Here is a 27,562-nt window from a genome sequence, read left to right as displayed (position 1 = left end):
TATCCATTCTCTCCCTCCTACTTCATTTGCTCCCCAAAACATTCATTTTGTCCCCTGTAAATTACCTAGATTTTACAACCATAAAAAAAAACTAATGACCACGGGGTGGACCTTTATTTGGGGGGGGGGGGGGGGGTGTCGGACCGCCCCGTGCCCTGAGGGGGCGCGCGGGGGGCGCCTCAGTGCGCACGCGCCTCCCCCATCGCCCGCCGGCGGCTGAGGGAGAGCGAGACGGTCCGGCCGCGCTGCGCATGCGCGGCGCCGCTCCGCGCCCTCGCAGGGAAAGCGGCTGAGGAGAAGTGAGGGGAGGGGGGAGCGCAGAGCCCGGGCCGCATGCGCGGAGCGGCGGCGGCGGCGCGGGCAGGGAGGGAGGAGAGAGGGAGGGGAAGGGGAGGGGGGAGGGTTTATCGCGCGGCCGATTTTTGGTTAAAATATTCAAAATGGCGGACGGAGGAGCAGCGAGTCAAGATGAGAGTTCGGCGGCGGCGGTGGCGGCGGCGGCAGGTAATCATTACTGCGTTTTACATATTCATATTCATACTCGCGCGCGCGGGGCGCACCCCCCCCCCCCGCCCGCCCGCCCGGCCCCGCTTAGCATAATTTATTAGTACTCAGGATTATTATAATTAACGGCACAGGAGGGAGCGGGGGGGGGAAGGAGAAGGAGAAGCAGAGCAGCCTCCCCGCGCTGGGGAGACACACACACACACGCACACACCGTCCCTCCAGCACACGGAGCCCGCACGCCGGGGCACCGGCCATGGGGGCGATGGGCGGCGGCGGCGCGGCGAGGCGGAGGGGTCGGGGCGGGAGGGAGGGGGGACACACACGCCGGGAGGGAGGGGGGAGGCAGCCCCACACCCAAAAGCGTTCGGGGGTGGCTTGGCCGCCACCCGGCCCGCACGCCCACAATAAACCCGCTTTACATATTCATGGAGTGGGGGGGGGGGAAGGGAGGGATGCTGGAGGAGCGATCCCGGCGGGTCGCCCGTGTGGGGCAGGGTCCCCCCGGCGGCGGGGCGGAGGGGGCCGGGGGTGCTGGCCCCTGGCTGGGGCCTGGGGAGGCAGATAGACTCGGTTTCCTTAACGCTGCCCTCGTTGCCCCCCTTCCCCGCAGCACACCCCCCCGCCCCCCCCCCAAGCCGGGGTTTATTTCCCCAGAGCCTGGGCCTTGCAGCGTGGGGTGGGTGGGTGCGGGGAGGGGGGCAGGAGGAGAGCGCGGTTCGGCTTTTTCATTTAAAGCTCCCCCCTCCCCTCGCAAGGGGCGGGTTCGGTGGGGGGTGGCCGCGGGGTGCACGGGCAGAGCCCCCCCGAGCCTTTCTCCGGCGGGAGAGGCACCCCCGAGGGCCGGGTTCGCCCCCCGCCGCCGAGGGCCGCGTCCGCTCCCCCTGAGGGCCGGATCTGCCCCGGCCGTGTTTGCCCCGCTCCCCCTTTGCCCCAGGGCACGGCGGTGCCGGTCCCGTCCCTCTCCCCCGCGCTCTCCCTCTCTTCCCTCTCTCTCCTTCTCATTTGAATAATGTCTAATTCGGGGAGGTTTATATTATTGAAATGGCCGCCCGGCTTTCCCCGCCTCTCATGTTTAGTAATTCAGACCTTTAATAACAGCCACTCAGAGCCCAACGCCGTGTTTATATTTTACATTCGCCCCATGTGCTTTTGTGGTTCAATATGATTCTTCTTTCTCGCTCTCTCGCTTTTTTTTTTAAATTTTCTTGGCAAACCCACAGGGCCCCGAGATCAAACCCAGGCTGTGTGAGGAGAGGAGGGGGAGAGGCAGGCCCCGGCTCCTCTGGCAAGCGCCTAGGCCTCACTCTGCTGCTTGATTTATTTACTAATAACCAAAATGACCCCCCCATCTCCGCTCCACCCCTGCCAGCAAAAACAAAACCCTCCTGGGGCTTGAGCAGCATCAGATCTGCTCATAGATTCTCAAACACTCATGTCTTTTAAATAAGGAGCTTATTTTTAATTTATAGCAACTCAAGACTGTAAAGCTGTTCCTTTCATATCTGCTTTTCAGAGGCTTGGGCATTTTTGGTCCCTTTGTCCTTGATTCTTTTCCTTAAAGGAGAGTTGCTTCTAATTTACGTTTCCTGGCACTGAGAGGGCTAAAGAAGACACACTCAAAATCTAAACAGCTTTCCTCCTCCCTCTGAACACAAACAGAATTGAATACATTGAAGATAATCTTATTCACCTTCTTTTTGCTTAATGTGGATGAGGTCTAACAGTGCACTGTGTCAGATGCTTTTGTCACTGCTTGTATCTTTGACTGTTCTGGGTTGAGGCTTTTTTTTTTTTTTCCCTCTCTCTTTCATTTAGATTTTGCTTTCAAGACAGAAGATACCACTAGGCAGTGCAGGGTCTAGAAAGGAAGATAAGTTTTCTGTGATTGTGCCATAAGAACGCCAAGTGAAAATTGAAATTAATCCTCTTAAATTGTCTGGAGTAATTCAGTTTTAAACCAGATATTAGTCTACTTAGAAATAAAACAAATGGGCTACTTGATTAGGGGGTGGCAGTAATTTAAAATAGAAAATATTTATGCGGGGATGTGTTTCAAATAAAACTGTGTAGGTTTTCATTAGTGACCATTGTTTTCACCCTGTGGAGAAAAGCACGGAACAGCAGGGTACTTGAGGGTAGCAGTGCCAGATTAGCATGTAAACATCTCTGAAACACTACTAGGAGGAGCGTTCACGTGCAAGTGCAGATGGTGTATTTCGTAGTTTGGTTCTAAATTTAATTTGTCACAAAATACTGCACTGCAGCTAATGAAAAGCATTTTGATTTCAAAAATAACGACTCTGATATTTATCCCTTTTTCTTCACCCTCGGCCAAGACAGGCCTTGAATACAAGAGGAAAAAAAAAAAAGCTGTAGAAGCTGTAATGAGACTGTTCAGGTGACTGACTGTTTCACAGACCAACAGCACAAGGCTGGCTGGACAAAAAGCACTAATATGATTTCATGCCTTAAATAGCATATGTTTTTGCACTCGCTTCACAAGATGTGGTCAAGCCGATGATGTCATTGGCCAGAGGACAAGGTGCAGTTAATTTGATTTATTGACCTGGGGTGAGGTGTAGCACTGAAACCTTCTCATAGGGAAACCATTTATCTGAGGACAATTTCCTTTATAGCAGCAATTTAACCACTGCTGAGACTGTAGATATTTTATCCAGCATGATAAAAATGTACATTGCATCTTGCGAGCAAAATTTCTTTGTCACTGGTGTTTTAGTAATTTTTATAGAATGGAGTACTGGACAGTGGCCTTGTGCAGTCTTATGGCTGAGCTGGGGTTTGTAACGCTGAATTCAGGTATTTACATGCCAAAATACAGACCTGTTTCTCTCAAATATGTACCTGTGTTGCAGTTTAAAATTTCACTGTAATGTGCTGGTGGTAGAAATGTGTCTTCACCAGTGAAGCCCATAGGTAACATGTTAGCAGAATGCACCTTTTCCCAAACCTTGGCATCACCTTCACTTGTCAGAAGGTGCCCTGACTGCTGTGTGGGTATTACTGCTCAGTCTTGAGTGTTTGTCTGAGTCTCAGACTTCTGTGTTACTTTGTCACAGGCAGGTGTCAGATTTTAAGCTGCTCCTTTGAGCCATCTATGTGTGTGTTGGATCAGAGAATAAGAGAAACTTTTTTTTCTCTATTGTCTACCTGGCTGTTGTGAGAATGGAAGGTTGTGCTACTGTTACATTGCTTCCTCTTTTTTATCAGGAGAATATACTCTATTTTGGCTGTCTTTTCAGCTTTTAATTTATTAGAGACAGAAGGAAGTGTCCTCCTGTGAAACAGTTCCACTGCCTGATTACATCTACTCAGTTATTAAGGTGATGCTGCATTTTTTGTCTTTTTTTTTCCTTCTCTTTTTCAAAACTGACCAAGACTTAGCAGTCTGACACCTGGCTGGAAAACAAGCCAGGCTATGCCAGTAGCCATGCTGCTGCATGTGAAGCAGAATTGGGAAGGTGTGTGTCAGGATGGTTTTAAAACAGGAGAAGCTGGAGCTTCCCTCTTGCTTCCCAGAAAGAAATGAGGGAAATCTACGCTTCCCACCCTGTTATTTAAATAAGAAAAAAAGATCTCAGGTTTGCTGTCAGTATCAGTTTCTCCAAGATTAGCCTGCAGCTGTAATTGAGGCAGTGAATTGCCGGCTCCCTGTGCTGGCTGTGGATACCTGGTGAGCGCGGTGGCGATGGCTGGGGTGCCTCGTGTGACAGGGGCAGTGAGGTTTCCTTCACCTTGCTCTGCCTGCTGAGCCCAAGGAAGCGCCAGCACGCTCTATGCTGGGAGTCCCTTTTGTGTGAGGAACTGCTCTTCCGAATTTGGCTTGATCATAATAATTTATTGCCCAGAAAAATGAGCTTTGGAATACCATTGTCACTGAAATAATAGTTGTCAGATTTCAAGCGGTAAATTCCACATTTAGAGTAGCACGCTTTTGCTGTTTTCTTTGTATCTAGATGTGTGAGGATGCAAGGAGTTCTGGAGTAAATGTTTTTCCCATGCTGTTCAGGATGTTTTTGTTGGGTTGATTTGTCATCCAGTGCGTTGCTGTTAAATAGGATGCAAGTCCCTCTTAGGCAGGTTTGTTTATTCTCCTGGTTCTCTGGCAAATTAGCAGTAGTTATTTGTAGCATGCACTGAGTTTTCATTTGCTTTCCTTAAATTTTGACTCCTGTGGAGTTCAAGATTTCAAAACAGGTTGCAGCATCATCTTGTATTCCTCTTAAATTCTTGTTGCCCTCAGGACAATAATCTCGATATTTCTACTTTATACAGCTGACAATTAGGCAGCCTCTGCTCCTTGCACTTACAGCTTTATTATTTTTATCTGGAGAGAATCAGTGACAGTCCTGGCAAATGACTGTCTTTTTTGACATACGTATTTTGAGTCTTGGTGACAAAGCTGTTGTCAAAAGAAGGTGTTGAACAAAATTAAGTATGACTTGAGCGTCCCAAATGTGATGTGCTTAAGCTGCAGTGTGAATGAAAGACTATCTCTGTTGCTGGATAGACTTACAGTGCTGGCTGTTCAGTGCTGCAGAGATTTGCTTCTGTTTAACAAATCCCCCCCTTTTCCAAATGTGCTTCATTGTTATACAGAGCAAGTTAAGTGTGGGAATTGTTGGGCTAAGTGTAGGAGATAAATTTAAGGGAAGATACTGGTCTCAGGGTGTATTAAATAATTGCTGGCACTTCACATGAAATGGTTTTACAATGGAAATCTAAAGGAAAAAGAATCTGTAGATGTATTTTCCTTTCTGTAGCTCTTTGCATTAAATTTCTTGAATTGTGTGAATAGGCCCTCATGCTGCTTCATGTGCACTTATTTTTCTCTATAGAAAAGGAAATAATTACTTAAGATCTCAGTATTATTCCTTTCCCCAGTTTCTTATTTCACAACTATCTAGGAAATACCTACATTTGTTAACTGTATTATATATGTGAACTTTATAGTGCATTAGAAAGTCTTTGCAAAAGGAGTTTTTTATGGACTGCTACTGACTAATTGAATTCATTTAGGGTTAATAACACAGTTGAGTGTTGAAGTGTTGGTTTGGTGTAGAGGATTTACTGGGCTCCAATCCTGAGTTTGTCACCAATTTTGCTTGCTTTGCTGTTCTGGGCTAAATCTGTGTAATGGGAATTATAGAGCACATTTTCACAGGGGTGTTGCTGGGAGAGAAATTAGCTAATGTTTCCTAGTGTCTCTGAGGGTAAGAGAGCTGTGATTCTTGCGCTTTTCCGTGCAATCATCCAGGCTGGAGCCCGGGTGGAACTTTGCCGGGGATGTGTGAGCGCTGGCACTGCTGGCACACTCCTGTCAGCGGCGGAGGCCTCCCGGTGTACAGGCCCAGATTACTGTCAGTTCTAACTATGCTGTGATGCAGATCTGCTCCAGGGGATGCGCTGCAGTGACAGCTTAAATCAGCCCCAGCCCGGCCTCATCTCCCTGTGTGTTCCTGCCTCCTCCCCTGCGCTGGTGCAGATGCTCGCTGGATTCCTTTGCTGAGCTAGTCCAGGGAATTAAATTGGCAGAAAACAAGCCTAGCCAAAAATAATGAATAGGTTTTTTGATGGTTTAGCTCTTTGAACTGGCTTACAGTAAGATTAGACAAATAGCAGTACCAATCAAGGAAGGGAACAAGAAGCACATGTGTTGACCCAAGTCTTCTCATAATTCCATTCTCTCTGATGACTTTCCCATTGGCATAGATGGGGACTCATGCTCTCAGCCATGTGATCCTGCCATTTACTTGGCGCCTGTCCTAGGACTTTACTGGATTCCAGGATGCCCCAGGTTAACTTGCTAACCTGGTGGAAAACTAGCTCCAGATCATTTTACGTCTTTGCTTTGTGAAATTGGCTTCAGAAAGACATTGAAGTGCAAGCAAGGGGGTAGGAAGAACCACTGAGTGAAAGTGGAGGAAAGGAAAAGAAGGAAGGGAAAGGAAGCTTCCTCCTCTCACAAGCAGTAGTATTCTAGTTTAGCTTCGTTATAGAGCTTTGCTTTTAGATTGCCATAAACCACTGTGAAACCACAGTTGATTGAGCTGATGAGCTGCACTTGATTTAAAATGGTACTGGCCAAAGGGAAGCAGTGGGAATGTACAGCTGTGGGCACTATACTGGAGCTTCTCTTTTAGCAGTTGGCTGTGCATGGATGATGGAACTGCACCTGAGTAGAATAGCAGCTTGGAAACCAATAGATGCTGAAAATGTGGTGTGGTTTGTACTGTCATAGGTGTGATTGCATTAATGGTAGCAAGAGCAGAAACTCCAATAAAAATAGTGGATGAGACTGTTAAGTAGTTCCCATTATTTCAGTGCTGCTTATAGTGAGACATCTCTAGAAGGGACTGTGGCTTTAAAGGACATGCTGACAGAAGTACTTGGGAAATTACAGACACCATTACTTCTGCTAAATTTTGGACTGACATCCTTGTAAAGCAACCTTAGAAAAACCCCCACCGAACCCAAGCATAAGTGCTTCAGCCATTTAATATGATCACTCTGAGGCAGATTTATCTTTTCTATAAATTGTAATATTGTGACAAGAAACCTTTTGCTCATCATTCCTTTTATTTTTTTCTTCCCAGAAATCTGATTTGGCTGTATAGAGATGAAGTAGCATATACAGCATGTTTGACACTGTATGACAGGGCATGAAGCTTTGGAAAAGGAAGATATGAACATCTGAGTTACTAAAACAGTAAATACAGTTGAAGACATAAAATTAAGTGTAGAAAAACCTGTTGAATCAGGCTAGAGGTGCAGCTTGCTCCTTTTTCCTCCTCCTTTTCGTTGAGGGCTGCTAGGAAGTCACCATCTTTTTTGCAGCGAGCTCCTTCGCTGTTTGTTCTCTTTGTCCTTTCGATGATTCAGTTTTATTTGAAAAATACCACGTGACTTAGTAATTTGTGCCTGACCATAGCAGTGTGAAGTTGTGGCTTTATACTACTGGGCTGCAGCAGAGGGAGAGGAGTGTGCAGTGAATACAGGTAGAAATGATTCACGTTTGAATCACTCGTTTCTACATTATTAGTTAATGCAGTCTGATGAATGGGAAATGAGGTTCAAGTTTCTTTCAGGAATTCTGTTGGCAAAGATTTGTTTCTAAGTATTCATAATTTTGTTTCTTACCTGCTGATCTTTAGTAGGTTATTGCTTTTATTTGAAATTTCAAATGTAAGTTTAAATAGACACTTGAATTTTTCTAAGGCTGCAGAGAGATGGATATGCCAGTAAATGCTGCCTCCCCTCCCTGCCAGCTCCTCTGGGAGCATTTCCCACCCCATCTTCCCATGCATGTACACACAGCTGCATGCACATATGCTTTGGAAAAAGTACCAGAAAGCTTGGGCTGGGGGCAGATTCTTCTAGCTCGGATTGGAGTAGTAGAAGCCCTTACTGTTTCTGATTGTTGGTATTTTCTGTTCCTCTGCACCTGTTAGTAGGTATTTCCATTTGGGTACTTTGCAATCCATTTCAATGAAAATTGGCTCAGTTATTAAAGGCTGTGATTTGAAGTGTCTAAAGTAGCCCAGATCATTCAGACTGAAACCTGTGAGGGATGCTTGGAGTTGCTTTGTCCTCACACCTGAGGGTGCAGTTCATGTTGCACTTAATCCAACTGAGGGGTGGGCTGCTGCCCAAAACCAGAGGGAACATGAGCATGGGAAGTTTTGGCCATGGCTCTGTGGACTGTTGTCCCTTTGGATAGAGGCTCTGTAAAACTCTGTCCTGGCTTCTTGCAGAAATGTGTTGGGACTGTGTGAGGAGATGGGAGGTGGGAGTGCAGAGGGAGCAGTAGCTTTCCACTTGTAACATTTGTTTCTGAATGAAGGTGTCTGTTGACTGTGTTGGAAATATGCAGCCCTTTTAAGGTATTATTGACTTTGCAATGATGCTTTCCTGGTTTTAATGAATTTATGTTGATCTGAACTACACATTTTAAATTGTTTTATTTCCAGTATCCCAACTGAAGCATGCAACTTAAAAGTAATTTCCCTAAAATGGATTTTGTAATAAGAGTATCTTTACCTGCTGTTCCATTTCAGTCCCATGACAGATATTTTAGACAGCTTATGGCAGCAAAGTTAGCTAAACTTTGGAGTTCAGAAGTATCTTTTGGAACAGTGCAGAACTTCTGCATATTTGGTCTGAGATTTAGTAGCTTGTGACTTCAGATCAGTTCACAGTGTGTCACACATCCCAGCTTGAATCTCTTCATCACTAACCTCAATTCAGCTCCTGGTTTCCTGCCAGGATGGCTTTGCTTTGGTTGGGAGGGGTGTGCCAAGGTGAGGAAGAGAAGGCAGCAGCTGCCAGGCTGCCCTGCTGCCCTAGACAAACATGGCCATGATTGTAGGACAGGCTTCTAGCAAAAGTTCTCATGTGAGAGCACATCAGGTGGAAGAATGTAAGCTAGAAACATGATTGTTTTCCTGATTGGTTTTACTCACTTTTGCAGAAGGTGAGTCTCCTAAAGTTGCAGAATTTTTTCATGTATTTGTTCACCCTTTATTCAGTTTGTGCAAGGAGGTACAAAGAAGGACTGAGCACATTGTTCTTTACCTGTCTCAGCCATGTGTTGGGCTGCAGCTTGGCTTTTGGGAGTGTAATGAAAGGAGCTGTCCCTGTGCTTGTCCTGTTTTTATGGTCTTTCATTGTTGCCTGTTGTTGGAGGAGAGTCAGGCAGATAGATCCCTGGTCAGAGCCAGGATGTGATTTCAGTTCTCTTCCAAACAAAAAGAAAATACCTTCCCCATGTATTTCCCAGTGCATCCTAAGTTTTGTACCTGGCTCCTTTCCTAAATTGTTCAGGAGCACCGTGAAGGAGTTGAAGCAAGATGATGTTCCTTGACTGCTCTGTGCATTTTCAGCTCTGGGGAACCAATGTGAGGGTGCTCCAAGGGCTTTCCTAATCATTTTGATTCCCTACCAGGGAGTTGGAGAACTGGCAGCTCCTTTTGCTCTCAAAGCTTGTGCGTATAAGAGGGTGTGTGTTAAAAATTCAGTGCCTTTATTACTACTTTATGTAAGAAATAGATCCACAACTGAGCAGATTCTCAACTCCTTAAGACAATTTGAGGGTCTTGAGTAGGAGAATTATCCTACAGACAGGGACTGCAGAAACCTGTAGATTTTGAGTTATTTTTATTTCCAAACAATTCCTTTACTCGTTACACTGGGAGATAGTGACATTGTGAAGAATATCTCCTCTCAGTTCTAAAAAACGAAAATGCTGTGTTTTATTGTTTTGTGATTCAATTTGGTTTGGAACCCAGTTGCATTGTGGGTGCATCTTACATGGTTCAGTTCAGTGGTTTATAAGGGACTGGTTCTAAATGTACTAAGGTGTGAATAAAGGCCAGTGCCTCTAAACTTCCTTTAGCCATGCCTGGTTAGAAAAAAAATATTTAAATCATTCTCAGCACAGTTAAAATTGAAAATAGATCCAGGCACATGTTGTAACTCATATTAATGGTATTTAGAGTAAACATAACTATTTCTAAACTACCAGCTAAATTTAGTGTACATAGCATTGTATTTAAGTGCTTTTACACTCAAGTTTCCTGTAATTGTGGATGATGGATTCCCAACAGTGGAAAGAATTTGCTTTATGGAAGTTTGAATAAAGGAGTTATAATAGTTGTTGGCACCTTAAATCCCCTAGCCTTTCTCAACTGGATTTACTGGGGGAGAGAGATGGTGTTTTTTTGTGTTATGCTGTCTCTAGTTAGGTTTCCAAGTAGTTTGGGCTTCTCTACAGATCCTAGCAGGACATTTGTAGTTGTTTAGTTATTTTGTTACAATAGTGATACATGATAATAGTGACACAAGAAAAAATGCCACATGCAGAGGTGGGCCAGCACCTACATCTTTGTATTCCCCTAGCTAGTATTAACATAAAAGTTAGACTTAACAGAAGGACTGTTGGGGAAGACCTAATTTAAGAAGTTCATTTCAAAGTCATATAAAAAGCTTTGTAAAGTCTTGAGATAATCCATAATTTTCTGTGTGCACTCAGAGAAGACACGTTAGTTGCTTAAGGGATCAATTAATGTGTCAATCTTTCAAACAGCAAAAATCAGCTGCAGACACAGTGGGGTTTTTATTACTTATTAAGCAGTGATTTCATATTGTGTAAGAGCTGGGAATGCAGTGTGTACTAATGAGGAAGGGAATGCCATTGCCACTTGTCCTGTGTTTATATCACAGCTAGGTTTGTGAATTGTATAATACAGACACTTCAGTTTGTACTCCGTTACAGAGAAGGGGGTTCTGCATTTGTGATGTACCTTGCTTGAGGTTTTATCAACTTCCTTAGTTTTCTGCATTTGTGGCAGTTGTTTTAACTGAATTTGTTGTATTAAGAAGTGTGGTTGGAATCACAGTTGTACTCACCAAAAGCAGCATCTGTTCCTAAGGTTTAAAAAACCTGTGAAAGACTGTTCATTTCCTCCCATTTCTGTGGGAGGGAGCACATTGGCACACTCCGTGATTTCCTTACAATGTGTTGTCAACTCTAATAATTTACCAAGTACACTTGATATTGTGGAACATGAGTTAAACTTGGGATTGTTGTGGTGTCACCATTCAAGCAGCAGTCACTGTTCTTGGTTGTGTGAGGTGTTATTAAGAGAACACTGAGGACAGAGGCATATGGCTTACAGCTGTCTACTAATCCTCAGTATCTGAAACTCCTGATTTTATTGTTTGTGTTCTCTTTGTCCAGTGCTCATTTGTTGAGACAGTCCTTAGAAAGAGGCTGGAGAGAGCAGGTTACTGCAGTCATTCTGGCCTTTCTTGTTGGTGTCATCACTGTGCTTGCTACCACTAGAGAAAGTGTCCTACAAAGGTACCAAGGCAATGTGGAAATGTGCTGTTAATTGATAACTAGGGCGGTTTTCTTTTCTTAGAAGCTGAGAAAACCCCATCAATGTGTACTGAAACGGTTTAGACACACTGACTAATTACATGTAGTTATGTATAAGTGTTCTTTGGTCCAGCAATAATTTATAGATTGCTCTTTAAGAACCGTTGAGGTAGCAAATAAGTATACTTTACTGTATAGCGTGGTCTGTTTGTTAAAATTTGTTTTGAAACAGTTTCTTTGGGGCTAATCAACCATAAGGTTGAACTGTGAAACACTATCTGCTATTACTGACCTGCAGCTCTTGACTTGTATTCAGCAGGTTAATTTGAAGAAGTTAATTTTCAGATGTGCTTTCCTTCATGTGCCTTTTTAATACTGATTTATTCCCACGTTGCAACATCAAATGGGTCACTTGCACATTTTATGTGTAAGTGCTACTCCAAAACATAATTGTGACCTGTTAAATTGGCAACTGCCTCTTTTTAGTTTTTGGAGCTTTTTTATTGTGAACGAGGAGGAGCTGGAAATAGCAGATCTGCCTCATGTGAAATAGGAGTGCTCAGAGGAGAAGGGCTGAGGGTTTTTATTTACAGGGAGCTGTTGTGGGAGCCCTGCAGGTTTGAAGCTCTGTGTTCAGTCAGCGCGTGAAAAACCGCGACTGGGGTTTGAGGGCGCTGCTGGTGCACTCCTGAAACAAAGGGAGCCATGGGCTCCAAAGGTGCAATATGTTCTTTATCTGTCACTTCTGCTGCTCTGTGGCAGGTGCAGTTTGCCTATCTCTGGCTTGTTGAAATCAGAAATGGAAAATGTTGTTTACTGGAGGATTTTTGATTCTTTTTTCCCTCTGTTTCGTGTCTAAACTGAGTTTTGTTCTATATGACTGCAGTCATATGCATAGGAGAGGAAAACACAAGAACTACTCTTCTGGAAAAACTGAGCAACACTGGAGGAAAACCACAGTTTTTTCAATTAGACTCTTTTTATCATGTATATCAGACCTCTTTATATGTGCCATTGTGTTAAAAAAGTCTCAGACCAGGTGAACAAAACAAGAGGTATAGAAAAAGCAGCCCACTTGCAGTAATATCTTATTTCCTGTGTTGTTGACTGGATTTTTGTTCAAATAAGAGCATTTATTTTTGTGGCAGCACGGGTACTCCTTGATTCTGCAGTGAAGGCAGTATTCTGTGCTTGATACTAGCTAGTTGCCATGGCAACAATTATGATGTCATGAATTCAGTACAGTGACTTCACTGCAGTGTATTTTATCTCTATTCTCAGTTTTCTTCAGATCTTTCTAGCAAGCCAAAAAGCACCTACATGTCATAGTGTGACTTGTTTATAATGTGATTCAGCCCAGAAAGTTTGCTGATAGGCAGGAAGAGTAGAATGCATTTTTTAATCACTCAAATGTGGTTTTCATCTGAGAGAAATGTATTTTTAAAACTGAAAACATGAGAGTAGCAGTGTCCTGTTATGTCTTTTCTATCAGAATTGCTTGTTCAATCCTGGCTTGCCTTTCTTGTTCCTGTATTCTGTAGAAACAGGTGAAATGTTTTCTTAGTCTCTTTTTCACGGGTTTGTTGACCAGCAAATTGTAGCTGGAAACTTCCTGCCCATCAGCCTTTGGAAATGGTCAGCTGCTTTCAGCCCTGTGAGCACTTCCATTTATCACCAGGTTGTGTGCCTCCATTTCAAGGTAGCAGAGCTGGCTGTTGAGTGCATGCTCTGTCCTCTATTGCTTTCGGATGGTCAAAGAGAAGTATTTAGCTTTTTTTCCTATTTCTGAAATTGATACAATTTCCAAATTTAGCCCCAGTAAAAATGCCAGTAAAAACACCGAGTTTGACTAGCCTGCATTTCTTTTGTTGACTTAACTGTGTGTCTGTTTAGAGCTGGCTTATTGGCTTAACTCAAAGGTTGCCTGAGACTTCTGGGCCATCTGACTTTACATTATCAGTGAATAATGCAGAGTGTGTTAAAATGGTATGCCAGGTATTTTTTGTATGGGTTTTTTTCTCCCCCATTGGTATGTAAATAGTTCTTCACCTTTGGCTTAGTTTGACAAAGATAGTGAGGCCTCATCTATATGGAGAAACTATGTTCTAAGTGTCCTGGAAAGCCTGGAGAAAATGTGGGATGTGCTGATTTTTTTCCCATAGCTTCTTGCTGTAGTGCTAATTTGCATTAAATTATATTGAGCATAAAGCTGTTAAGCCAAGGTTAGAATTAAATGGCCTTTTCACATTTTTCTTCCTCTGAAGAAAGAAGATTTGAAAAGCACCCAGTAGGAAGGATACTTCCACTCAGAGTATGGACACTGTATAAGGGAGATGAAAAACAAAGTTGCAGTTGTTTTTGTGCAGAAGAGAAACAGTAGCCTGTGTAGCCTGTCATTTGTGATAAGCATATCACTGGAGTTGAGCTGTGACATGCTGCAACTGCAGTTGAGAATATGTGATTGAGATGTTTTTGTTAACGAGCTACTGACAGAGCAAACTACAAAGCAGTGTCACAGGTACTGTTGTTCTCATCACCTCAGTGCAGAGGTCTTGTACTCGAAGATTTCCTGCTTTTTGTTGCTAACAGCTATGCTTAGTAGCTTTTCTTTAATCAGCATAAATGTGCTGCTGATGGAGTAACTTGTGTTAAATTCTCTAAATGATTTTTCAAAGTTATTATCTTGTTATAATGTCTGTGCACATGGAGGGGTTTATTTACTTAAAAGAATGCCATAATTTGACTTGTTGAAGTTTTTTGTCTTTAGACTCTTTAGTCTAACACTTTATTGAGGTATTGGAGTTTTTTTTCGCTTTTTGTTTCTGTAATTTCTTTTCTAAATGTATGTTTTCAAGATGTGACTGGACATGGAGCTAGAGAATCTTATCTAGGCTTTCCTTCCCACCAAAGGTTGGACCAGGTGATTTCTTGATGTTCCTTCCAAGCTGGGCTAGTCCAGGATCCTAGGATTGAACTGATGGAAGGAAGAACATCTTTCTTCATGGCAAACTGACATAACCATGTGTGAGAAAATTGCTAACTCAAAACTAACATTTTAGTCATGAGAGAGAGATGAGATCATTCAGTTCATGGCAGCATTTGCATGAATGAATGTTGCATTTAGAAATAGTACTGTGGCAGTTCATACCAGACTGAGTATATATGGAATTTAAAGCTCTGGGCTATTGGCAATGGCACTTTCTCTGAAGGGAAGTTGAGAAGAAGAGTTAAAAGAAGTGTAAAAGTTTTTTGGAGCATTTGGGAAAAGTGATCACATCTACAGTGCTTCAGTATGTGAAAATGAAAGGAAACTTGGAGTGGAAAAAGTAAAACCAAGGTTTACTGTGTGCATCCCTTGTTCTCTTTTGTGAATGGGTTGGCACATGGCCTGTCTGTTCTAGATGGAGCAGAAAGGAGCCCGCTTACTTTTCTTAAACTCAACATTTGAGAGACTGGGATGATGATGTGGTGGGGAATGACAACAAGAAAACACCACCCCACCATTTTCTTTTAGAATTATTAAATATAACAACATAAACTTACAGTGCTCTCTCTTATTCCACTCCAAATGGTTTTATTAGAATCAGTTATATTCTTGCCCACTGGGACTCAGAAAATAAATAAGCAAATTGGAATTGCCTCAGTTAGTGCTCTGCTTCTACTTAAACATGCAGCATAAAGCCAGTGTGGAGGCCTGGCTCCAATTTCACATGACAGGCTTTTGCATGTTCTGTTTATACAGGGCTGCTGAAACCGACCTTTGCAGTTATTGCCAGTACTGGCAGTGCATGGAAAAATGGCAATATTTGTGAGAGTATGGGGAAGTATTTGTCTTCATTTCAGGATACAGTGACAGATAGTGGCCTGAGTTTGTGTTTAATCAGTCTCTAATGTTTTTAGTTGGGCACTTCTGTGGTTGCAGCTTTGAAGACCTTTTCTGCAGGTCAGCGAGGAGGAAACCTTTCCTCAGTTTCAAGAGGATTTCAAAAGCATTAAAATGCTTGGATGGATCTTCTTCTTCATAGTCCATAGCCAAATTTGATTTGGAGTTGGAATGTGCAAGATGAGTCAGCTGAAGAAGGTGGAGCCTTGAAGGGCTGCTTGCTGCTGTAAATGAGTTGGGAGGCTGGCAGTGCCAGGAAGGTGTTTCAGTGGCAGTACCTGGTGAAACGCTGAGCTTCTAAACTTTGTCCTGCTCAGGGGTCCCCTGGGACCCATGGACAGCTGAATCCCTGTCCATGGGTTCAGCTGGCATCTTTCTGGATATCAGGTGACCTAACCCACCCATTCTTTCCTGCTTACAGTTTCCTGACTGTGAACAGCATCACAGGTAGATGTGTCCTGTCTTCTAATGAAAACTCTGTCCTCTTTAGAGGACGGCGTTTTATTGAGTTCATAAATTGCTACATCTCTTGCAAAGACGTACTTAGAAAATTCTGCATATCACCTTCAAAGCAGATTTGAAATTTATTGTTTTGAAAGCAGTTGGGATAATCAGGACAGAGGGGCTGGTCTTAGCAAGCAATTGTTAAAATCATTATAGGTGAGCTTTGAATTAAAAATTGGAGTTAATTGGGAGCAATGTGAAAACCTCCATGCCAAATTGGTAAATGGAGATGGGTGCTTCCCCCACAGGCAGGTCTGTGACTGGGAGTGCAGTGGGATGGGGTGACATGGTTATCTTGGCCTCAGCAGGCTGCCTGGTTCCCTTTTGCTGCAGCTCTGATTCACATTACCCAGCAGCCCCCGTGCTTTGCCATGATCAAACGATAGAGCCCTCACGGAAAATTGTGCTACTCAAAGCTCTGTGTGGCTCCTGTAGCCAACTTGATCTATACAATGGGAAATAGGAAAGCCTTCTTTATCTGATTAAACAGCCGACTTTGGCATGAAATCTCCTTTTTAAAATCAACTTGCTGGAAGTGCTATGACAATAAAAATGCCTTTTTTTTCCCTCTTGTTGTGAAAGCAAAAAAATTGACTGACGCTTCCTCGTTTCATGTATTACTGCCAGAGCATTCTCTGACATTCTTTGAGTTTAATCATCAGATGTGATACCCTGGTTGTACTTAAGCACAAAACTTTTCAGTGCTCTAATAACTGCCAGTGTCTGTGCTGCATGAGGGTTTCTTCATGGTGACCTCAACTATTGTTTCTTCTTGCTTGCTGTATTGGTGTTAGAGGGATCAATAACAAAATGAATTATGTCTCAACAGTAATCATTAAATTAGAGACATCAACTCAAATAGAAATAGTTTCTGGATGAACATGTTTGAGTCCTGAATTTCTCTTTAAAACAAATGTAAATTTCGGGAAATAACTTTTAACACACAAATAACATTTAAAATGTAAAATATATACATGGTTAGCAAGAAAAAGTTTCCATAAGTTGACTGTTTATGTAAGGAAAAAAAGGGATAAGTTAATTTTTTTAATTTTTTTTTTTTTTAGAGAGGTCCATGAATGTGTGTATCTAATTTGAACCTACTGGGTCTTGCCTACTGAAGCTTCCTCTGCAGTTGGTGTAGCTGATGATTCAGATGGTGAAGTTGTTGGTCTTTGCTTCCAAATAGCCAGGAAACTGCTCCTTGTGTACCCAGTCACCCTGCATAATGAGTGTTCATCAACTTTCACAGATTAGCCTGGTTTCTGGTTCTGCTCTGGTTTCTAGTTCTGGTTCCCCTAGATAATTTTGATTATTGGGGACTCAGGAAAGGTGATATTGTTTGGACACTTTTCTTTTTGATATCTTGTGTAAGGTTCTCTCCTTGCTTACCAAGTACAGACATTCTTGATTTTCTGCAGTGGTAGAGGAAGGATTTGGGGGAAAGGGAGAGGAAACACAAAGGCAGAGAATAATCATTTGTAAATGGTTTGGAGGAAGATATAGGAGGGAGAGAACAGCTCTGTGGGAAAAGAATACTCTGCATATTCTTTATAAATAATGCATCATGTGGGTGAGCTTCATGTCTGTTCTGTGCTGTAGCAAATAGAGATACTTGCCTGGTTGTAAATGCCAAGTGTTGTTGGAGTAAATGAGAGAAAAGTCCCAAACTGTGAAGGAGAAGTTTTAGGATCAGTGAACTTTTCCTTTTGTCACTCAGTTATCTGTCAGTACCTGTAATTAACAAAGAGTGGTTGAAGTAAGAGCAGTGTTCAAGTTATGCAACCTCGAGATTCTAGGCAGAGATTGGCATTTCATCTGGCTCCCCAGATGTGTGGGTTTTGCATTGGCTTCTGCCTCTCAGATAGCATTAATTCAGTAGAAGAAAGATGTTTACAATAAACGCTGTCTTTCATATAGTGTTTGTGAGCACTGCCATTAATTCTAGGCACAATTAATGATAAGATGAGGGTAATAAAGAAAGTTGATGATAAACAAGGTTGGTATCTAGTCAGGCTGGAGAAGAGTTTCACTGAGATGTTATCTTGATAAAAGCAGTTGTCCACAGCTCTTACAGAGGAGGGAGCAGCATTCTTTGGGCTCTGAGGGGATCTCAAGGTTCTGTGTAGGATTTCTAGGGATGATTTCAGATTTTAGAGCATGTGGAGCATTACATGTAGGACATAGCTCTTCCAAGCTAAAGGAATTTACCATCATGTTTTACTAAACACACATTATAATAGTTTTGTTCTTTGACCCAGAATTAAATTAAAATCTAGAGACTATACAACTCAACTGCTTGTGCTCTCTTGGTGGGTTTGTATTTTAATTTGGGCAGTGTCTCCAATGGGGAGAAGACATACAGACTTCTTAGGGAGAGCATGGATGTTTGATATTTCCTGTTCCAGACCCTTTGCTTGAGAAGCTACATTGGGTTTATTTCCCTTTTAGATTGATAAAAGCTGTCCTGAACACTCAGCTGTTTAAATACTGGTGTGATGTGCCACTGCAGAGGCGTTTTACTTTCATATTGCTTTCATTCAATAAGATGCGCATTTTTCCTGTATAAATGAACTCATATTCACCAGTGCAATTGATGATTTCTCCTCCTCTTTTTTTCCTGCTGTAACACTGGCAAACAGTTCAGTTCATCCAGGTGTCAGTGCTTTTAGTTGTGTGATCAGAATTTTCTAATGAGGGGAGGAAACAGTAAGAACTGGTTTGAAATCACTTTTCAAGGTCCAAAAAGAAAAAAGAAAGCAAAGCCATCTTAAAATTAACAGCTGGAGTATTATTCTTTATGGCCTTTCAGAAGGGAAAGAATAGAGCTGGGTTTTTTTTTTGGCTCATATAAGTGCAACCTTACACAGTTTTCCTCTCATTTTTCTCTCATGTTCACCCCTCATCTTTATCCTAGAAATGTAATTCCTCTTCTGATGTCTTTCCTCTGAGGTTTGTCCTCTGTGACGCAGACTTAGCTCAGTTGACACAATCTCTGATTCTGTTCAGTTCTGCTCTTTTTTTTTCATCATGTCTCACGTTATTTTTGGTCAATTAATTTTAATGATCTTTTTAGAGAAATTCTTTATTTCAAGGTCTTTTTTTTTTTCTGAAGCCCAAGTGAATTGAAAGCAAAAATAAAGCCATTCCAAAGGCTTTCAGGGTGCTTAGGACAGAATAGTGTCTGCACAAGGGCACTCCACCCCATCTTGTAAATAAAAAACTTGAGTGGAACACGTATTTCTAGGCTCCAGTTTCTGTTTTCTCTTGGCAATGGAGGTGGGATTAACCACATTTAAACAGTATTTTGAATATTTTGCGGTGGACTCCTTTTTTTTTTTTTTTGCTGTGAGGATGTTTCTACAAGAAGAGTCAATATTTTTTTTTTCCTATCCCCAAACAAGACAGAAAGGGGAAGTCCTTCCCCATCCAGGCTTGCTGGATCATAGATGAAATACTGTTTTTTCCCCTTGATCCAGGATGCTTGTGTCCTGTTTGGAATGACTTCCTGGGCTTTATTGAGGTCCACTTGGACAACACTGGAATATAACACTTCCTCTAGGCAGCTTTTATGCAGTTGAGTTGTTGAGTGGTTGAGGCTGAGGATGTCTTCCATTTAACTGGTTTCTTCTTCCTAGAGCCAGTGGTTTGGATGGCTTGGAGCAGCAGCACTGATGAGTATTTCACCTATAACTGAGTATGGTGAAGTGGGAATTGGGACAGGAAGCTGCAGCATAATTGTGTGTGATTTCTAGACACACACAAGTTCTGCAGACACAGCTTGGTCAGATGAGGATATTTGGTACTGTCAGAGACTCAAGTGTGGGAGGAAAAGTGTTATTCAGGCTGCTTTGTAGCATTGATGCTTCCAGTGAGCAGAAACAAATGTTTGGCATACAAACTCCTATGACTCTTTGATTTCAAAAGATAGTCCAAGTTTACTCTAATAAAAGCCTATTTTATATTTATAGTGTTCTAGGAAGGAAGTTATTTTGCCCTTAGAAAGTCCCTGTAGGAATAGAGAGTCTGTAAATGCATTACAAGTTGTCTGTAAACTGGCAGCACAGTGCAAAGCTGTAGTTGAGTGCCAGAACTTGCATTTGTAGTGAAAACAGATTTTCCCAGGCCTTTGCTGCAAAATGGTGTGTTCTAATATTTAAAACTGTTGCTTTGAAGTGCCTTCTCTGGGTTTTCAGAGGATGGCAGTTGGATCACTTTGCAGTTGAGTGGCAATTTGAAGGCACCCTCTTCCTTCCTGAAGTCTTGAATGAGAAGTTAATGCTGCAAGAATGTGGTCTTATCAGCAGGCTGGGCTTTAATTCAAGGGAAAAGTATTCAAGGTAAAAGTCAAATATTCAGGAATTATGTGACTCTTCCAGGCTTTCTTCCTGAGAAGCCAGCTCTTGGTGCTATTCTGTCTCAAAGGTAATTCTGTCTCTACCATAATCCATGTTCTTCACATCAGAGAATAAATGAGGATTCTCTCTGAACTTCTCTCTCATTTGATGAAGTTTTAGATGTTTCATGGAAAGGCTGCTTGCTCTTACACAACAAATATCTTACTAATTGTGCTGTTTAACAACTATGGGGAAATTATATGACAGGTCCTTTTATGAAGCAAGAGTTTCAATTACTTTGTTTCGTTTTAGAATAAGGATCTTGTCATTATAAAATCTAGGATTAGCTTTGGCTTCCTTCAGCACCATGCTATGAATGTGTCTAATCCTGCAGAAATGTGGAGTACACACTTGATCTTCATGTAAGAGGAGAAAGTATTTCTAGCTATAGTAGCTCTAATTAATTTAATGACATCGTGCCAGTAACAGAGAGTCTAAAGATGCTATTATAATTCAGTCATATAATTCATGCTATTATAATTCAGTCATAGTTAAGAACTCATTTTTTCATGTAGATCTTGGGGCACAGCATGTCCATTCATCAGGATTCTGGTAAAACTTGAAGATCTGTAAGGATGAAAGAATAAGAGCTGGTGGAGGGATGAATAGGGATATTTAGAAATTCCATTTGTTGCACTGTATAGGAGCTCTAGCCAGGAAAATAGGCTGGATGTTACCTTCTTCCAACAAGAAATTTGGTGTGCTTGTGGAAATTTGTTGTAAAGTTCAGCTTTTCAAAGGGACATAATAAACCAAAGGTCTCAGCATTGTCTTTGTGCATTTCCAGCCAGAGACTTGCAGGTCTCTGAGCTTTGATCTTGGAGCCAGCAGGGAGAGGCGCTGCCCATTGCAGGATCATTGCAACTCTTGGCACCATCACCAAATCTTAATTTTATTGTTGGTTAGGGATTCTTTTGTCTCAGCTGCAATTCCTTGAGGGCTGTTTTTTCATAAGTATTAGCAGATCTTCCTTCCCTGTTTCCCTTGAACATAATTCTGCCCTGAGGTGTTGCTGTTTCTTCCCTACATTAAGGTTGTGTGCATTTACTTTTAACATATTCAGCTCAAGATATTTCATATCCATAATGTACTTCCTATTTAAGGTTTTGGATGTTGTGAGATAGGAAATAGGACTACCTAGGAAATAATGTTTACTGAGGAGCAAAGAAATCAGATAGAGAATATGTAGTAAAATAAATGGTTTGCAGTATTGTTTTGGTAATGAACTTGTATCTTGACAGAGAACCCTGGAGGTGCTGGGTTCCATAACAAAGGTACTTGGAGGTCAGAGAAACTTGGAGGTACTGGGTTCCAAAACCAAAATGAAATACAATCCTTAAAATAAGGCTTGATTGCCAAGTCCAGTATTAGGGTGCTGCTTTTCAATATGCCACTGTGGGTAAATTCAGTCAACTGAGGTAGGGACCTGAGAGGTTTTCACTGGTTTATACTGCCTCCAAATGGTATCTTAAGCAGGTTTCCTTGCTTACATGTTCCTCAGTGTCTCAAGTTACAGTGGTTTTGATTTTCTTCTGTTTCAAGTTTAAAAACCCCAAACAAACAAAATGTCAAACAAATAGAAACCAAGCAAAAAACCACCTCCAAACCAAAATCCTAAATAACTTTCCTTGTTGGGTAACTGAGGTTTTAACATTTGGGATGTATTTTGTGACCCTTGGGTAAAATATACATTCCCTTCTTCCCACTTGAATTGAAGTACTGCTGGAATAAATAATCCCTAATGTTGCCCCACTGATAAAAGATACTTCAGACCAGATAGGGTGCCACAGACAAAGGTATATTCTTTTACTTTTTCTGCCTAAGTAAAGGCAAGTGGTGTGATTGCAACATTAAGGTTTGGGTTCTTTTTCCTTGAAATCCTGTCTGCTTTATGTTATTCAATATTCAGTTTGTATTTTTCATAGTGTTATTCAAGCCACAGCCCTTTGCAGCAGTTGGTTTATTTTGCACTGTCTGTTCAAGTTGTAGTCTTCGGATTGTGGTCAAATATCTGCATTGTTGTTTGGTTCATTTTGGAGTCAAGAAGTCATAGATGTAGTAATCTAGCACTGATCAAAACATTTTTATTTCAATAAGAGTCTCAAAAATAAGAATTGGTAAGAATAGAAAAGTATGGTTTTCCAAGGAAGCTTTGGCTCTGTTTGATCAGATTCTGAAAAGGAAAAGCCATACAGATAGAAAAGCAATTGTAGCAGCTTTTCTGATTGAATTAGCAGTGAATGCTCTTGTAAAAGCAGCCTCCATTATTAACCCAAATCAGTTACTCATACATGGGACAGCTGAGTGAGGAGTCACCAAGAGTGCACTGAGGAAGGTGAGTAATTGTAAGGAGGACTTAAGGAATGCTCTTCCTCCCTGGCCTGGTGTGAGCTGCTGCTGTGCTGAGGCAGGAACCAGGTACCTGTGGTATCTTAACTCCTTACTGGTAAAATGAGGGTGATGGCAAGTATTTGCTGTTGGCATTTCAGTATGTTAAAGGAAGGTTGAATAAATGGAAAGAAAATAAACCAGTCTTTGCTTAAAACTCCTGAGTGTGTGGTGCTCAAAGCCTTGTCATGGGGGAAGTTGTTTCCTCCACTTTGGTTTCCTTTATGAGTGTCTCAGCTTCTCTAAAAGAAGCATGATGGGTGGCTTTAGTTACCATGGAAGTTGTGTTGTGCCAGGGCAAGAGGAAGAACTCTTCTGGCAGAGTAATTTTAGTCAAGATAGAAGGGAGATAATGTTCTTCTGTGCAAAACATAGACTGTGGTGTTATCAACACAGGGTTGTTAGAGCACCATTTAATTAAGCTGAAGCCTTTGAATTACACTGAAGCCATAGGTCTCAAAGCTGCTGCTTTTATAAGCTTTATTGAGCTGTGATAAGGATGTGATTACTTGGTTTTACCAAATAAACCAGATTTGGGAAGCTGATACCAAAATCAGCCAGGAAATAAACAAACACAATCTGAAGTATTAGAAAGCAGACATTGTTTATTATGGACACATCCAGAGGATATCTCCTCTAATCAGATGTGTATGGTGAGGTTGTACAGCTGGGTATTTATTCCATCCTCATCAAACACTCATCACAACAGATTTCCTAGCTAATACATAAACATCATTTTCTCCTAGCATTAATTTCCATGTATCCACCTCCATGGGAAGTCCTTTTATGGTCCTGGAGGGTCATCTAAAGGGGTCTCTGGTGGTTGTACTCACTGAGTTCTTCAATATTAAAGCTGACCGACCTTTCCTTGAACTTCTTTGGGCAAGTGCTGTTGCTTCTTGTTACAAAACTTGCCAAAACCCCCACTGTATTCCTCATTATCTGTTTGCTCATGGTTCCAGCTATGTTTATCATCCTGTGTGCATACTTTTACCTTCTTTTATCTTGATTTGGGTTTTTTTGCTACTTGGTCTTTAAGATCTATCTAGCAACCTCAGGGGAACTGAAAATGTCTGTTCTCTGTTATTTATCACTTGCACAAACTCCTCAGAGCATGAGACTACTTCACAAGCTGTACTCTGTATGGACCAAACCTTCCTTGGGAGAGAAGCCCTATCCATTTCTCTGGATGTGTAACCAGTAGTGTGTCCATCTCCATCATTCAAACAATGGCTTCTGTTTGCCCAGCAGCCACAGCTGCTGTTGAGAGAAGGATGCAGAGGCCAAATAAAAGAGCATGCTTGCAGCTCTCACAGATCTGAGCATGTGTGCCAGTGTTGGCTCAGGGAAAAATCATGCAGCAATTCCACTGTGTTTTCCTACTTCCTTGGTGTCAGGAACAAGTCTGTCTCAGGGTAAGAGTATCCATACAAGAAAAGCTGAGCTGCCTGCACAGTATTTCCTTCTTTAAGAGAAGGAACAGTGGGAACAGCTTTTGAGCACTTGTTCCACCATACTGGCTTTATGTTGATTTTTGAACTAAAATAACTAAACTGGTTTAAGATTGCTGCAGAACCTCATGATCATTCCGGACTTGCTAACTCACAGTGTCAGGGACAGAATTTGTATGTCAAAGGGTCTTGTGCCAACCAAATTGAAGGGTTTGTATTTTGGAATTTGATTACAATGTCGCCTTTTTTTCCTCTTGATACTCGTTTTAACCTATGCTATGCTCCTATTATCACATTGGCTTTAAATTCTGAGTAAAAGTTACCTCTAGTGCAGTTTCATGTTAGTTTATCTGATATCTGGCCCTTGATGAAGCAGATCCTCTTGCCTCTTTGTTAGCTTTTATACCTTTCCTCACTGAATATTTTATTTTGTAATTGAACAGTAAAGGTATAGCTGTTTAATTTGTTAATTAAGTGAAAATCTGTCCCTCATGTCAGGGTTGATTTTTCACTGTATCAGGTGGAAGAACCAATTCTCTTGGTGCCACATAGGAACTGCTGGGAGGGAAGGAAGCTGTGGGAGCATTTGCTCTTTGAGGTAACTTGTCCCTTCACTTTGGTGCAGCCAGCTCCCACCCTGGCTCCCCTGTTTTGGGGAGCATCAAACTGGAGCACCATCAGTGTGATGGCCAGCTGTGTGATGTGTTTTGCTTCTTTTTTTTTTTTTTTTTTGTGCTACTGACACAACAGTGGATTGCTGCTGGACAGAAAGGATCTCGTGTTTCCATTCCCTTGCAGCATTGCTGTTATTTGTATTGCCATGTGCCCAACTCCAGGCTTCTGCTCGGCAGATTCCTGCTGCCACTGGGAGGCAAGTGCAGGGCTGAGGTCAAGTGTGCAGAGGCCAGGGGAGGATGGAAAGTCAGGAACTCTGTGTAATAACCCATTTGTAGTTCAGTTTGGAATGGGGCTGTTCTGGCCTGCGTGAGGCTCTCTTTAAAGAAGCAATCTGATATAAGTAAAGTCTCTTTGCAACAAGGAAATGCTTTTGCCTGATTGCTTTCAGTTCTGGTTTGATGCTGTAGTCATGCTTTTTCCACAGACACCTATAAGAAGTGGGGCTGTGGTTTGACTAGGGAGGAATGCCAGAAAAGTAAAAAGAGGATGAGAATGTGGAGGGATGATGATTGTTGTGATTATTATTAAGTTTATTTTTGCTTCTTGCTGTGGGTCTAGTATAGCCCTGAAATCTGATGTGTCTTAAAGTAAAATAAAAAAGTGAGAACAATTACCTGGTTTTGGTAGCATGGCAACATTTCTGGAGAGATTCTCTGAAGTATTCCCAGTGGATATGCACAATTAAGGGAAGTAAGTAGTCTGGGATAGAATATATAATCTACATAGTGACTTGTAGAACAGAAAGCCTCTAAGTAGACAGGTGATTACTGTGTGCATCACAGGAGAAGGAGGGCTGGATGAAAGCTATTTATGCAATATACATATTCCCTGTCTGAAAGCTAAGTGAGCCTATGCCTGGGAGCTGCAATAACAAAACAAACAGATGAGATTTCTTTTTAACTTTAAAATAATACAACTGCTGCCTCCAGTCAGCGTGAGGATGAATGACTTCTGTATGCTGGATTAATGCAGTATATTTTATTTGGGTTGCTTTCTGAACTGTTTCTTGAGGACTGGTTCAAGTGTGGTATATGACTATGCTCTGCTTGTTACCCCAAATATTAAGGGATAGCTGCACTCTGGAAGTCTTTTCTTAAGAAGCTGTGCTTAACACCTTGTTCTCCTGTGTGCATGTGAAAAAATAATTCAGGATCTGTCTACTGAAGGAGTGGTGACTCTTGTGTCAGTCAGTACCATCATGAGAAGTGTTGCTTGCTAAGTATTTGATATTTTCTTTCCATATACTTGAAATTTTCTACTGCTTAAAATTTGTTTTTCAGTCTTTTGGTTGAGAATTGTCAGCAGTCAGTTGTTGGAACTATTAGGCTTAAGCCAGAGGAAAGGTTTTGTACAAATTGAATCTCTTTTTACAGGAAACAATTAATTTTCTAGTTTAGAAAATTAGTGGTGGTGTATGTTTCCAGTTCCCTGATTAGATTTCTAATTTTGGTTGATTTTGAGCAATTTGTCAAAAAGGCAGATGTGCTTTTTCTGTAAGTTCCATGAAACTGAGCTGGAGCAGGAGAGGGATCTTAGGAATGCTAAGAGAAGACAGTGAAATGGACTCATGTTACAGGCATGGAGGAGTTAACACCAATAAATCTGTCTTTAAAAATGTCCCAAAGATAAGCTGTGGTCAACCGTAATATATGAAAATTTAGCATTTGAGCATTAGTGTTCTCATAACAAGATGTTGAGGTGGTCAAAGCTCTGGATTTTGCCAAAATAAAAGTAATTTTAACAGGTTTCTGTGGGTTTTTAAAAAAACTAGATGAGAATTCTCCTTAGCAGCAGCAAGCCTCTGTAGTCATTCATGTGTTTGCTTTGCCAGCTGTAGGAGCTTAGGTGCTGTCCAGTATCACCAGGGACTTGTGTCTGCATTTCTGCTCAGGTAGGTGTTCCAAGAGAGCATGGTAGAATCTTTGAATTCAGCTGTTTTATACAAAGTTATGTTAGTGCTTGTCTCAAGTATTTCACATTTCTACAATTAGGACCTCAGAAATGCTCCACTGCTCTCTGCTTCATATGGCTGTAACACTGGCAGTATTCAAAGGGTTTTATAAAATTAATTAATCTCAAAGACACTCCTGTATACAAAACAAATGGAGTTTTTTTTTTTTTTGCAGTTATTTTAATTGCTCTGCTTCCATCATTTTTTTTGTTTCTGTTTAGGATCTATAATGTGAGATACATTCAGCCTGATTTGTAAAACTGACTTAATAGGTGCAGGTTCTGTAGTTCTTTCTAGTGGAATTCCCCAATTTATTATTACTAAAAGCCCAAACAAAACCCACATAATTACTTCAGAAACACAGTTCTTAATCATGAAGGAGCTCTTGAAAAAGGAAGGTTTTTGCCAATTTTATTTCACGGTGTTTCCCAGGTTACCTTCCAGGTGGTGTAACAGAATATAAATATGCTGCCAACGTGAGACAGAAACCTCCCTCAAAAACACAACACCTGAAATCTGCTGTGTCAGTGGCAATCTGCTGGAGATGGATTTGTCTGTCAGTTTATGACCTTGCATTTTTTGGTAGAATTTTCATAGTCTAACTATGCATCGGACTTCTAAAGAAAATTAATTGTGCAGGCTAATGAAGATTCATATCCTTAGAACTGAGTGTACTTTATATCCCTGTTTGGAAAAGAAAGAGAAATTAAGTTACAGAATTAATTTGAAACTCTTGATTTTGAATACTGTTTTTGTTCAGATGAAGAAAAGATCTGTCCTCAGAATAGTCAGGAGAGCATTATCAAGTAGCAAAGTTAGATTATTTAATGTTCCTTTCTGCACTCTGGAAATAGTTGCTCTAGGTAGATGCTTATGGTTGTCAGAAGATGTAAATCAGGATGGAGATGG

The 27,562-nt window shown here is 41.6% G+C and overlaps 1 protein-coding gene across 1 annotated transcript in view; it reads left to right on the top strand.

The window, feature by feature from the left end:
• The first annotated feature begins 405 nt into the window (after positions 1 to 405).
• Positions 406 to 27,562, top strand: part of POU2F1 (POU class 2 homeobox 1) — a 112,491-nt gene continuing 85,334 nt past the window's right edge. The window contains exon 1 of the mRNA XM_026795804.2: positions 406 to 504. Within this exon, the coding sequence (XP_026651605.1) occupies positions 441 to 504 (64 nt within the window). The 5' untranslated portion in view covers positions 406 to 440. The remainder of the gene's footprint in view (positions 505 to 27,562) is intronic.

This window comes from Zonotrichia albicollis, chromosome 2 (genome assembly GCF_047830755.1).
Source record: "Zonotrichia albicollis isolate bZonAlb1 chromosome 2, bZonAlb1.hap1, whole genome shotgun sequence".
Classification (NCBI taxonomy): Eukaryota; Metazoa; Chordata; class Aves; order Passeriformes; family Passerellidae; genus Zonotrichia; species Zonotrichia albicollis.
This window is presented reverse-complemented; position numbering and strand designations above follow the sequence as displayed.